The sequence below is a fragment of the Monodelphis domestica genome, chromosome 3, assembly GCF_027887165.1.
Source record: "Monodelphis domestica isolate mMonDom1 chromosome 3, mMonDom1.pri, whole genome shotgun sequence".
NCBI lineage: Eukaryota > Metazoa > Chordata > Mammalia > Didelphimorphia > Didelphidae > Monodelphis > Monodelphis domestica.
In genome coordinates this window covers 76,068,562-76,082,191 of record NC_077229.1, presented here as the reverse complement: position 1 = coordinate 76,082,191, position 13,630 = coordinate 76,068,562, and the positions used below count along the sequence as shown (strand labels likewise).

Sequence of the window (13,630 nt, the reverse complement as noted above, 5' to 3'; positions counted from 1 at the left end):
AAAAAAAAAAGAACTTTCACTTAATAGAAAGAGCTGAGATGGATACTGTGCTTTTAGCCTGGGAAACAATGGACTGCAGAGGAAGAAGCCTTGGCTTTGGAGTCAGAAAGCACAGATTTAGATAATTTGATGCTTATGACCTTTGTGTCTGGGCAAATCATTGTAACCTCTCTCTGAGCCTCAGTTTCCTCATGGCTAGGAAACCCCAGCCAGGTTAGCTACCCAACAATGCTCTTAGCAACTTTCTAAGATAGTAATTTGCAGAAGCTGTGGCCCTGCAGAAGGGGTCTCCTCACCCATGAGTTTCTCAATAATATATCAGTGAAACCATAAGTTAAGTCTTCCTCCTACATTCTAAAAAAAAAAGAAAATATTTTCTCAAAAGCTATCTCTTGGTGAGATCTTTGGGGCTAAGTTGATTCAGAAATGCAAATTACAAAAGGAGCTTACACCAAACCCTGTCATGTGGAACAAATGCTCCGCCACCTGGAAGTCAGAGTGTATCAATTTTAAAATTGCTAACACTTGCCAATGAAGACCTGAATTGAATCTAAATGTCTCTGAAGTGTACTAAGAATGAATTATTAGCCAGGCCTTGAAGGGCACAACCAGAGGCTGAGGTTCCTGTATATGTAATACCCCAACCCCAACTGGAAACCGAAGGAGAATGCCTGAGAATGCTATTTTTAAACTTGTGTAATCAGGCAAGCTTCAGAGAGGAAAGAGGCTTTGAACAACAGGTAGAGAATGGAGGGAGGGTTCCCAAGGGTACAAACATTGACTGGAAGGAGAATTTGAGGGGTTCTGGGCCAAGTGCAGGAGGCTTGGTTTGGCTGGAGTATAAACTAAGTGGCAGCGATTGTTCTCTGATTCACAGGGCTGTTGTGAAATGAATGAGTACTTTGTGAGTTACAAAGCATCATATAAATGTGAGCTGGTCACAAAACCCTGGAAATAAGTGTGGCAGATGGGGTGGAAAGACCAGAACATCAGGCTTTAGCTTACAGGCAACAGAGAATCATGTAGATTTCTGACAAGAGAGGGCCTGGATCAGAGGTAATTTTAGGAAGATGAATTAATTTATGCAGGACAACCTAGAGTGAGGGAGCCAGAAGCAGCAGGGGAAATCAGCTAGTTAGGAAGTCAAAGGCCACTGAAAATATCAGGTCTCAAATGGGGTCCCTACAGTAGGACTAGAAAGAACAAGTGGCCACATTTGCTTCCACATAGCTGGCAGACATTTTTCCTGCCCTGAGAGAATGGTATTTGGTAAAATATTGGTCCTCTAGCCACTGTGCATCCCTGCCTAGCCATTCCCTCCTCAGTTTCCTTTGCTGAAACCTATCTTTCACCCACTCAATAAGTGTGGCATCCTCCAAAGCCCTGGACTGGCTTTTCTTTTCTCTCTACCTTTTCTCCTTAGATGATCATCATTACTCATTGATTCAATGATCACTTCTAGGCAGATGATTCCCAGATTTAGCCATCCAGTCCTAATCAATCTCCTAAGATCCACTCCAATATTACCAACCACTGGCCTGATATCTCTAGGTAGATTTCCCACAGGAATCTCAAATTCAATGTATTCAAAACAGAAATCTTAATCATCCCCTCCCCCAAAGGAAACCTTTCTAGTCATCCAGGTTTACAATCTTGCCTCTTTCCCCCTCTCTCCCCACTTACTCCTAGAGCCCATTTGCTATTGATTTTTTGTAGATTCTGCCTTTATGGTGTCTCTAACCATCCCCTATCTCCAGGTCCCTTGAACAGTCCCTCCCTTAGCTCAGGCCTTCATTAACTCTCATAGGGACTTGGGCATAGTCCCTAATGCCCAAAGGGTCTTCTTGTTTCCAGACTCAGATTGTGTCATTTCCCTCCTCAAACATCATCAGGGCTCCATACTATATAGTGGTACTCTCTCGTTAACCGAGGATGATTGTCTTTGTGCGTTTTCATCTATGGTGTATAGATGAGTGTGCACAAAGACACTTGTGCATGAAGATTTAAGTGGAAAAGTCATTGCACAGAGACAGACCCACTCTCTCGGCGTTGGAAGCCTGGGTCTAATGGCACGAAAAATCGTTACACCTGGAGACTTCCAAGAGGCTCCATACTACCTCTTAGATAAAGGCCAAATTCTTCAGGTTGGCATGGAAAGTCCTTGCCAAGCCAGTCCCAACTCATCTTTCAAGTCTTATTTCATACCATCTTGCCCACCAGTTCCTGGGCAGACTAGTGGTAAACCATGTGATCTCTAATACACATGGCCCTCAATGGCTGGCCTTACCCTGATGACTCCTGTCAGCAATCACAAGCCATGTGCCTCCTGTGGCACAAGGGCTTTGCTGATGCCCTTTGTGTTCTGTATATTATCTAAAACTCCTGACTATACACTCTGGGTCTATAGCTCTGCATGTTTCTTCTCTCTTTCCAGTAAAATGTTAAGTCCCCTTATTGTTTCCCTTTTGTCTTGTACCTTTAGCACCTTTACAGTGCCTAAGGACATACAGGAAACATTTAACAAATGTTGGTTGAACTGAACTGAGTCCATAGCTGATAAATCATTTAAAAAAAATCATATTGGTCCTCTAGACTCTGCTTGAAACCCTCCAAGGAGAGAAAACTCACTACCTCTCATGGCAACTCATTCCACATTTGGATAGTTCTTAGAAAGATTTTCCAAACAATCTAGAACTGCCTCCTACTGCTAGTTCTGCCTTCTGGGCCCACTGTACATTAATAAGTGAATGAATAAGCCTTCAACTAGGTGCCAGTCCTATTTACTCATTTGTCAAATTATTTCTAAGGGCCCTCCCAGTTCCAAAAGTCTATGATCTAAAGATCCTCCCAGCTCTGTTCTTCTAAGTTCTAGGATTCCCCTCATTCTATGTTCTAAAAACTCTCCAGGAACATTCAGTTTAAATGCTTCTTCCTGCTCCAACAGGCTATGCAATAGTCCTACCCACTAATTGTGTAGTTTCACATAGTTTTTGACTACTTAAAGCAGTTATTTTAAACCAAACAGATGTAGTTCAATGTTTTTTTCTACTTAAACCATCAGGGTTTCCTTGCAAGGGCTTCAATAATTACTTACATATCCATAAATGATAAATCCTTTTCACGATAAATTGGTGGTCTATTGGAATCTCATCGGAAAAGTTCTGGTAGAAGCAGGGTTTCAGAGGAATAAACTTTGGCAGTGGAGGAAAGTTATTGACTTTTTCTGAAAAAAAAAAAAAAAACAAAAACAATTATACATCATTAGAATTAGGTACTTAACTCTGAACGTTTCCCTAACAACAATGTAAGTCTGAGCAAATCAGCACATCTAGTAGCAATACCTGCTGCTATTCACACTATGGTGCACCCTAGGAGCAGAGTTGCCTTCTCCCCTATGTTTCCAGGATGTTGTGGCATGTGCTACTGGGGTCAGTAGAAAACTAGGTTTCAATTCTGGTTTAGGCCCTTTCTATTGCTTTCTATTGCTGTGAGCTTGGGCCCAGTTTTCTCCGCTGTATAACTGGGAATGTTTCACAAACCTCAAAGTGCCATGAAAATGTGAATTATTTCCTCTCTGCAGTACAACCGCAACAACTAAAAGTTTGTACTGTGACATATGTGATCCATGATGAGATGGTGTGGTATAATGGACTGAGAGCTGACTTCTGAGTCTGGAAGAGCTAGGATCAAATCTTGCCTCTGAAATATGCTGGCTATGACCTTGGTAAGTCCCTACCTCTCAAAGCCAAGGCTCATCTTAGAAGAGGGCCAATCAGAATTGGGAGAGGAAGTTCTCACTGGTAGTTCCCTACCCCAATGAAACCACAGGTCAGGTCCAAAAATATACAGAATTCCTTGATCCTTAGTATTTTTTACATTTCCTTACATTCCAAGGTACTGGTCTCATATTACTACCACTCAAATCCCTGGGCACATAAGACATGACAGAATCACTCATAGTCCTACAGAGCTTTTCAATTGGGAGTCTCACGCTCCTGGCAATGCTGTCATCACTATAGATTATCCCCTCCCCACCCATCCTTCGAAATGCAGACAAACAGATCTTCTCTGTTCCTGGCTGGGGAACTCCATCTCCTGCCTCCATGCCTTTGCCCTGGTGGGCTGAACTCCTTGCTGTTCTCCTGAAGGGGCCCTTCAACACATATACTGATACTTCCCTTCTCTCCACTTCACAGAATCCCGCTCTTCCTTAAAGATATAGCTCAAGTACTACTTTCAATATCAGGGGTTCTTATCCTTTTTTTGTGGGTCATGAGCCCCTCAGGCAATCTTATCCCCAAATCTGGGATCTTTGGGTTTATCAAACAGTAGATTGCTAAGGTCTGTGGCTAAACTTCTTGAGAAGGCCATTTACATTAGTTGTCTGCCCTCCTTTTCATCTTACTCTCTGCAGTCTAGCTTCTGACCTCATCAGTGCACAAAAACTGTTCTCTCCAGAGTTACTAATACCAACTTAATGATCAGATCTAATGGCCTTTTCTTGAGCTTCATCCTTTCTTGACCACTCTGCAGCCTTTGGCCCTATTGAATGCCCTCTCCCCTAGATAATCTCTTCTCTAGTTTTCATGGCACTGTTTTCTCTTGGTTCTCTCCTTTGCTGGACTCAGAATCAGATTTTTTACATAATTGAAGAAAATGCTAAATTTCAGTTATTGGTTGATGAAAATTAAAATGTCCTTTTTCCCCCCCATCTAAATTCACAGACTCTACTGAAATTTAGTTAAGAACCAATCTCTGATATACAAGAATTCTTTTTCCTTTTTCACAATGGCAAATAAGGGTTTCCTCCCCCTATCTAGTGTTCAGTTACCTTTATTTATTCTGAATATACTTCTATTAGTGCTTATCTCTCCTTCAACAAGGTGAGCTCCTTTGGAGGTTGTATTGTTTCATTCTTTATCCTTGAATGAACACACACACACACACACACACACACACGCCTAATAAATTCTTGCTGATTTACTGCCTTGTTGAACAGAACCTGGAATCAGTGTCCCCCCAAGACTCTGTCTAGGGCCCTCTTCTCTTTTCCCTCTAAACTATTTCATTTGATGATCTTAGCACCCATAGTTTCAATGAGCATCTCTATTCAGAGTACTCTCAGATCTAATTGTCCAGCCCTACACTCTCTCGACTTCCAATCTCAAATTTCCAACTACTTTTCAGTCATCTCAACTGGCAATCTTGTAGTTATCTTACACTCAACCCCCAAACAGAAGTCATTCTCTACCTTTTCCTCCTAACTCTCCCCTCACCCAAACTATAGTAGGGCTGCCTCTGTATCCATGGGGAATACCTTCCAAGACCTAACTTGGATAGCCAAAACTGTGGAAATAAGCAAACGCTGGTTGACCTTTTTATGTGTACATGTACGTGTGTGTGTGTGTGTGTGTGTGTGTGTGTGTGTGTGTGTGTGTTTTCTCTCTTCCTGTTCCTGCCCCTGGACTTTCTACAGCCTCCCACAATACACTACAATGTGAAAGTGAAAGCAGAAGAAACCATAGGGCAGGCCCCACAGTCACCTGGAGCTTCCTGGGCTGACCTCCAGGGGCACTTTTCATGGTTGACCACTGATAACTACAAGATGAGAGATCAGAACTTTGGGTAACGGGGCCCTACTGTACCACTAAGTCTTATCATCTCAGCCAACATCAAAATCTCTCCTTTGTCTTCTCTTCCTCGTTCACAAAGCCACACAATGATACAGGCCCTTGTCTACCTTATGCCTGGACCACTGTGATAGCCTGCAGGTTTATCTCCCTGTCTCAAGTCTCTCTCCACTCCAGGTCTCTCTATATAGCTGTCAAACTGATCTTCCTGAAGTTCAGGTCTGACCATGTCAACCCACTATTCAATCAACTCTAATGGTTCCTGTTATCCCCAGGATCAAATACAAAATCCTGTTTGTTTTTTATAGCCTTCTAAGACATGGCTCCTTCCTATCTTTCCTATCTTCTTACATTTTACAGAGCTCTTCATATGCTGTAATCCAGTGATACTGGCCTCCTGACTGTTCTACCCACAAGGCACTTCCACTTCCTGACTCTAGCCATTTTCCCTGGCAACTCTCTCCCTCTCTCCATTGCTGCCTTCTGGCTCCCCTGGCTTCCTCTGCATGTAAATAGTGGTTTCAATGTTGTGTCTCCCAACAGACTGGACTGCCTTTGAGAGCGAGGACTGGTTTTGGTTTTTGGCCTTATATTCTTACTGCTTAGCAAGGTGCCTGAGGTGAGTGAGCCCACATGCACACACACAGGTGTGTACACACACACATACACTGTTGAAAAAATGCCTTATTCTTGGACTGAGAACTGAAAACAACAAAAAGACAAAATATATCCTGGGAAAGCCTCCAACCAGTGAGAAACATGCAGAGACAAATGTCCGACTTAGGGTTTTTTATAGCACTTTTAGGCTTCATGTTCTGCTTGGTAATGTAACAGAGAACTACTACTACTGCTAACAAAAGCTAAGACTATACAGCACTTTAAAGCTTGGAAAGTGATTTACATGCTTTCTCTCATTTGATCCTAATAACAGGCTCAAGAAAGCCTTACCTAGAGTCACACTAAGAGTCAGGGACAATTTTGAAACTTTGGTCTTTCTGATTCCAGACCTAATACTTTACTCACTGTACAACCTGGCTGTTCCCAAACTTCTCAAGCTAGTTTCTTTCCTTTTAAAAAAAAATCCTTCCCTTCTATCTTAGAAGCAATACTAAGAGTCTTTAGAACTTTAGAACTATTGGTTCTAAAGCAAAAGAGCCATATGGGTTAGACAATGGGGGTCAAGAGACATGTCCAGAGTCCCACAGCTAGTGTCTGAAGCCACATTTGAACCCAGGACACTCCTATCTCTAGGCCTAGCTTTCTGTTCATTGAGTAGCCACCTAGCTGCTAGTTTCAATTTCAAGTAGAGTCCATTTAGAATTAAAACCAGATCCTAGGTTCAAATGTGACCTTAAACACGTCCTAGCTGTGGTTCTCTCAGGCATGTCACTTAATCCCAATTGCCTTGCCCTTGCCACTCTTCTATCTTAGAATCAATTCATGGTATCTACATAGTACTGATTCTAAGAAGATATGGGTTAAAAAAAAAAAAACCCAAAACAGACTACCTACCCATCTGCCCACATTTGGGCCTATTGTTAAAGAATTTCTTCTCCTTGAACCCAACCCTAGTTTCTACACAATTTCTTCTCCTGCCCCCTCCCCTAATGATGCTAGACTTGGAAATTAAAAGCATTGATTGTTTCCAGTGTGTCCTGTCTCTAGGAGGAGGGGGCAGGACTAGAGCTAGCATGGGTGCTTCAGTCCTAGCACCCACTGTGGGGAGCAGAGGGGATACATGAGGAAGTAACTAATAGAGCAACACTAGCTAGGTGCCTGGACCAAAGTGCAGAACCATTCTCACTTCTGAAGCCCTGTAAGGCCACATTGCCTTCCCTTCCCAGCAACCTAGGAAGTGGGGTGTTCAAGGACAATTCTAGCCTTTCTTTGCCTCCCCAGTGAGTACAGCACCCCACAGGGAACCTGTACTTAATAAATGCTTGTTCTGGGCAGCTAGGCAATACAGAGCATAAAGTGCTAGGCCTGGAGACAGAAGGTGCTGGGTTCAAATGTGGCCTCAGATACTTCCTAGCTGTGTAACCCTGGGCAAGTCACTTAACCCACATTACCTAGCCTTACCCTTCTGTCTTAAGAGTTGTTACTAAGACAGAAAGTAATTTTAAAAATAATAATATAAAATATTAAAACAAAATAATATAAATATAAAAATAAGCTTGTTTATTGACTGAATAGTATTCCTATTTTATAGATGAAGATACTGAGGTCCATAGCTAGAAAAGTGTTAAGTATTTTCAGCATTACAATGACCTGAGACAATTTCAAAGGTCTCATGATGAAAAATGCTATTCTTTGTCAGATTGAACTGATTTGTGTTTTCTTTCACAACATGGCTAACATGGAAATATCTTTTGTATGGGTATGGATCTATATCAAATTGCTTATCTTTTCAAGGAAGGAGAGGGGGAGAAGGGGTGAAGGGGCGAATGTAAAACTCAAAATTTTGAATTTGTGACTCAAAATTCTTTTTAAAATGTAAAGGGGACAGCTGGGTAGCTCAGTGGATTGAGAATCAGGCCTAGATATGGGAGATCCTAGGTTCAAATCTGACCTCAGTCACTTCCTAGCTGTGTGACCCTGGGCAAGTCACTTAACCCCCATTGCCTAGCCCTTACCATTCTTCTGCCTTGGAACCAATACATAGTACTGATTCCAAGATGGAAGGTAGGGGTTTAAAAATATTTGCATACATATATTTTTTGGAAACTGTTTTTACATGTAATTGGAGAAAAAGAAAATATAATTAAAACTCAAGATAAAAAAACTTAAAACTTTTGTTTACATGTAATTGAAAAACAATTTTAATAGGGAGTAGTCTGTAGATCAAAAGCTGAATCTTCAAGAGATAGGAAATAATCACCAAAGACCTTGGTCACTAGGGAGGAAAGAGGACTTTATAGCCACAAGGGACATCCAAGTGATAGATCAGCCTAGAAATGGCCAGAACCAAGGAGAAAGCTTCAAGGCAGGAACCAGAATTCCAAGCATGGCTTATTTTTCAGGAAGGAAAATTCCAGAATGGTAGAAAATGAAGCCATGGGAGCAGTAGATGCCAAGAAAAGCTTTCCCTGGCAATTCTCTCTCTTCTGACAGGAGAGTGAGCTGGCCCACCTGGGAACTCTAGTCTGGTGGTTCCAGAGGCAGAAGGTCAGTGGGGCAGCAATTCCAACTCTACTACTTAGCAGCTGTGATTTTGGACAAGTCACAAATTCTAAATTTTGAGTTTTAAATTCGCCCCTTCTCCCCTTCTCCTTCCTTGAAAAGATAAGCAATTTGATATAGATCCATCCCCAATCTTTCCTCATCTGTAAAATGAGGGTCCTTTCCAGCTCTAAGTCCTACCAAACTCAACCATGAATGGTATTAGGTTGTGTCCACGGGCTGGAAGAATCTAATTCTCTTGAGGACAGGGTTTCTTTGAATATCCTTGAACATAGCTGCTGCTTACACAATGTTTCCTAAGTCTATTGTTGTATCCAAGTGTGTAGAGCATAGGGCCAAGCACATAGCAACACCCCTTAAATGCTCACTGAATTCATGTATGAATCAGCAGTTGGACTCACAGAACAGGAAAGGTTCTTGATGCTACTCAATATTTGGCCTTTACAAATGCGAGGGCAGGGGGAGAGGAAAAGAGAAAAGGGGAGGGAGAGAGGGAGAGAGAGAGCCCCACATGCAGCCAGAAGTTCATAACAAACCATGGCACTGTACTTTACACGACCCAGCTCTTTACCTGTCATTGCTATTCCAGGTGCTCCCACAAGTCAGCAGGCTTATGAGGTCAGCAATCCTAGAAGAGAGGGAGGCAAAAGTCAAAACAAGTCACACCAAGCCATTAGTTGCCCAAATGTCTAGATGCTTTTGGTGGAGGCCTTCATAAGACCACACAGTATGTGCCTCATCTCTACGTTCAGACCCATGCTCAGGTGCTGGTACAGATGCCAAAACCAACAAGTGAAATAAACAAATTGCTTTTCAGACAAACACCAACTTGTATGTATCTAAATGAAAAAAAACTCAAATAACACAAGAGACACTGAACACTATTTCAGTTGACCATTTCCCTTTTGTTTCTAGCTCTTTCAGAGATGCCAGCTGCTTACCTTATGACTGGATGGCAGCAATTCATTGTCTCAATAAGGGCATCAATGCTCATCCTGATCCTGATAGTTCTCTCATAAACCTGTCCACAAAGAACTGTGGTTGTAAAACCAAAGGATCATGGATTTAAAGTCAGAAGGAATGCTATGCCAGCAAGCCCAACCCCTCCCCCTGTCAATGTATAGATGAAGAACCTAAGAATAGAGGAAGAGAGAAGTGGTTTGACAGCCAAAGTCATACAAGGTAGATGTGGTAGATGCAGGATTTGAACCCAAGGCTGCTGCCTACAAAACTAGTGCTCTTTCCATTGACCCACATTGCCTCTGATTCATACCAAACAGCAAATGGATACAATTCCAGCACCTAGAACAACACCCAGCACTCAGAAAACAAAACACCTGCTTTCTAAATGGACTCTTTGGGGGATTCAGGATACCTCAAGGAATGGGAAAAAGAACACACCCAACCCAGAGTACCCTGATACATCTGGCACTTTCTAGTGTTTGCACCATTCCCTCATCCATGATGGTTATCACCTTCCTCCTCGTCACTGATCCAAATCCTGCTCATGCTTCAAAGTCCTGATCAAATCCCCTTTCCACCAGGAAGCCTGCCCATACTACCCCAGCCAGAATGGTTCTTTCTAGTGGAACAACCAGAGAAATAAGATTTGTCACAACCACTTGAAACCGAGGAATTCACTGCTGCCTTAGACTATTAACCATTTCTTCCCACATTTACAATTCCCTCAAGTACTCTACTGAGGGAAACTACATAGAATGCATTCTCCCTAAGTGGGGTTCAGTAGGAAAACATCTGCTATGATATACAACTGCATTTTAGATATGGAGCACCATATGTGTCAGGCACAGTGCAAAACACCGAAGATACAAAAAGAGGCAAACATCCCTTGTCTTCAAGAAGTGTACAATCTAATGAGGGAGATAACATGCAAATTAAACCATATATAGGACACAGTAAACAAGTAACAAAGGGAAGGCACTAGAATTAGGAGGAGTTGGGAAAGGTTTCCTGTAAAAGACAGGAATTTAGTTGAGACTTAAAGAAAGCCAGGGAGGCCAGTAGGCAGAGTTGAGGAAGGAGAGCATTCCAACCATGAGGAACAATCAGAGAAAATGCCTGGAGCTGGGTCCCCAAAAGATCAGAGATAATGGGAAAGAACTTGTACCAAAATATCTTTAGCAGTATCTTTTTGTAGTGGGAAAGAAATGGAAACTGAGAAGGTGTCCATCACTTGGGGAATGTCAAGCTGTGGTATCTATTATCAGCAAAGCAAGTTACCAAGATAATCCCAAGAGACTCATGATGAAAATGCTATCCACAGACAAAGAAGGAAGTGCTGGAGTCTGAGCACAGATCAAAGCATGCCCATCTTCCACTTTACTTCCTTCATGAGATCTTTATTGTATGTGTGATATGTGTTTTTAATCATGATATGAGCAATATTGGACTATGTACTGCATGAAAGTACAGGTATAACCTATGGCAGACTGCAAAGATCCTTATGTACAGTTTCATGAAAGGCAATTTCAAGACCTGAGATTAGAAGTCAGCAGAGAGTTTGGGGCAGGATATGTAGATCTGAGAATCATAGAGATGATAATTAAAACCATGGAAGCTGATGAGGTCACCAAGTGAAGCAGTAGAGAGGGAGAAGAGAAGAGGGCCCAGGAAAGTTTGAGGGCAAGCCCTGGAGAAACCAGCAAAGATGGCAGAGGAGTGATCAGATAGGTAGGGGGAGAACCAGGAGAGAGGGGTTTCCCAAAAACCTAGAGAGAAGAGAATATCAAAGAGGAAAGGGTGATCAACAGTGTCAAAGCTACGAAGAGGTCAAGAATGAGAATCAGTAGTAGTTCAACAAAAGTTTTCCTTTTTAAGTAAGGAATTCAATTTAAAAGGCCAACCCCCGCATTTCTGACACAATTATTATGACATGCTGCTGTAGCCCTTTATACCTCCATCTTAGACAGCAAAGGTGGTCTCCTGACACTCCTGACTCAGATTAAAAATGGGGAAATATTTAACCAAATAAATAAAAATACAACATAGGTAATGTTCATATTTGGCTTTCTAAATGAATATACAGCCTGCAAAGATCCTTCATACAGTTTAGTGGTCCTGTTTCTGAGTTTGTCCCCAAAAGGACAAAGAATTAAGCCCCAGAAGGAAGGAATCAGGTTAGGCTACCTGGTGGAAAAGACTCAGGATTTTCAATGACCCCATGCTGTTCACTGTTACAAATGCTGGTGTTAAAACACAGGGACTTTCACCCAGGAAACTACATGACTGTGCATCATGGAATACCATGATCTCAGAATTCAAATCACAGACCATCATCCCAAGAGGAAGGGAAAGACACAAAGTAGGTGGATGCTGGTTATATTATATCACCAACAATGCCTGGAGCAAGAGAAGATGTGTGTGACCTGAAAAGGATGAAAGCCAGTCCTGAACTGACACAAAGGGGAACAGATGAGAGTGTCTTGAAGTTGGGCTGGTACCCAGGAAAGGAAGGGCTCTGGTGTACTGGGGACATCTTGAATCTAAGATTTCTGGAAAGGTACAGACAAGAATCATGTCAAGTGTCTATCGGAGCCACTGGTATGGTACAATCAATTTCATTCAATAATGGGATTTTTCTCATGTACTAAATTCACTGAATGGATCTGACAAAATGGACCTGTGATATCATAGAACACAAAGGTGAAGAAATTAGCAGTAACAATAATGATTATGATAGGTAATGTTCATAAAGTGTTTCCTATGCCAGGCACTGTACTAAGAGACAAGAGGGAGATACAAAGAAAGGCTGCTCTCAAGGAGCCCTAAGAGGAGAGACAACATGCAAGGAATGTAGGAAGGTGACTTTGATGGGACCAAATGTCTCACAGAAATAAGGGGAGTAGGAAAGGCTTCTTGAAGAAGGTGGAATTGTAACTGGACTTGAAGGAAGCCAAGGAGGTTACAAGGTGAGGAAAGAGAGCATCCCAGGGAAGGCAGCCAGAAATGGAGCGTATATACAAGGAAGCATAGTTAACAACACTTAATGAGCAAGGAGTGCTTCAATTTATTTAGATGGTGCTTGCTTTGGAAGAGTCTATTCACACTCACAAAGCTACTTGATTAAGTTACTGTTCATAATAATACAAATCTCCCAATTCTGTATGCCCTTGACAGGGCTTTCCTCACAATCAATCATCCTTTGAGAAGATTAGTCATACACTTTCATCCCCATTTTACAGATAAGAAAATTGTAACCTTAACTGATGCCACCAATAAAAAAAAAATGGTTAGAATGAAAGGCAAATTCTTTGGGAGAAGATGATTATTTTAAGTTTCCTAAGATTAAAAATACGGATATAGCATAAATATCCTAATTTAGACTTTCTAGTTAAGATAGAACTATTTAAAATCAGAATTAGAAACCTAACTTTCCAATGGATAGAACTCACTAAGGAAGATTTTCTTCTTTATTAATTATTATTCTTTTTTTTTTTAAACCCTTACCTTCCATCTTGGAGTCAATACTGTGTATTGGCTCCAAGGCAGAAGAGTTGTAAGGGCTAGGCAATGGGGGTCAAGTGACTTGCCCAGGGTCACACAGCTAGGAAGTGGCTGAGGCCACATTTGAACCTAGGACCTCCCGTCTCTAGGACTGGCTCTTAATCCACTGAGCTACCCAGCTGCCCCCTATTAATTATTATTCTTATATGACTAAGAAGTCATCAACAATAAATTGATATTTACTGAATATCCCCTATATACAAGGTTTTGTGTAAGGTAGGTCCCACAGAAGATGCAAAAAAAAAAAAGACAATAACTGTAACTAGGACATGCAATTAGAACTGTCTCCAAATGCC

General features: G+C 41.7%; 1 protein-coding gene across 4 annotated transcripts in view; it reads right to left on the bottom strand.

The window, feature by feature from the left end:
* The window catches only part of SCAMP4 (secretory carrier membrane protein 4), an 85,243-nt gene that overhangs the window by 27,290 nt on the left and 44,323 nt on the right, over positions 1-13,630 (bottom strand). For 3 of the 4 annotated variants that reach the window (XM_056820680.1, XM_056820681.1, XM_007489309.3), the window contains exons 2-3: positions 9,382-9,438; positions 3,095-3,223 (exon numbers count right to left, since the gene is read on the bottom strand). In XM_056820680.1, coding sequence (XP_056676658.1) covers positions 3,095-3,223; positions 9,382-9,388 — 136 coding nt within the window. In that variant the 5' untranslated portion in view covers positions 9,389-9,438. Of the gene's footprint in view, positions 1-3,094; positions 3,224-9,381; positions 9,439-9,751; positions 9,774-13,630 lie in introns of those variants that run through there. The other variant, XM_056820682.1, reaches the window with a different exon arrangement.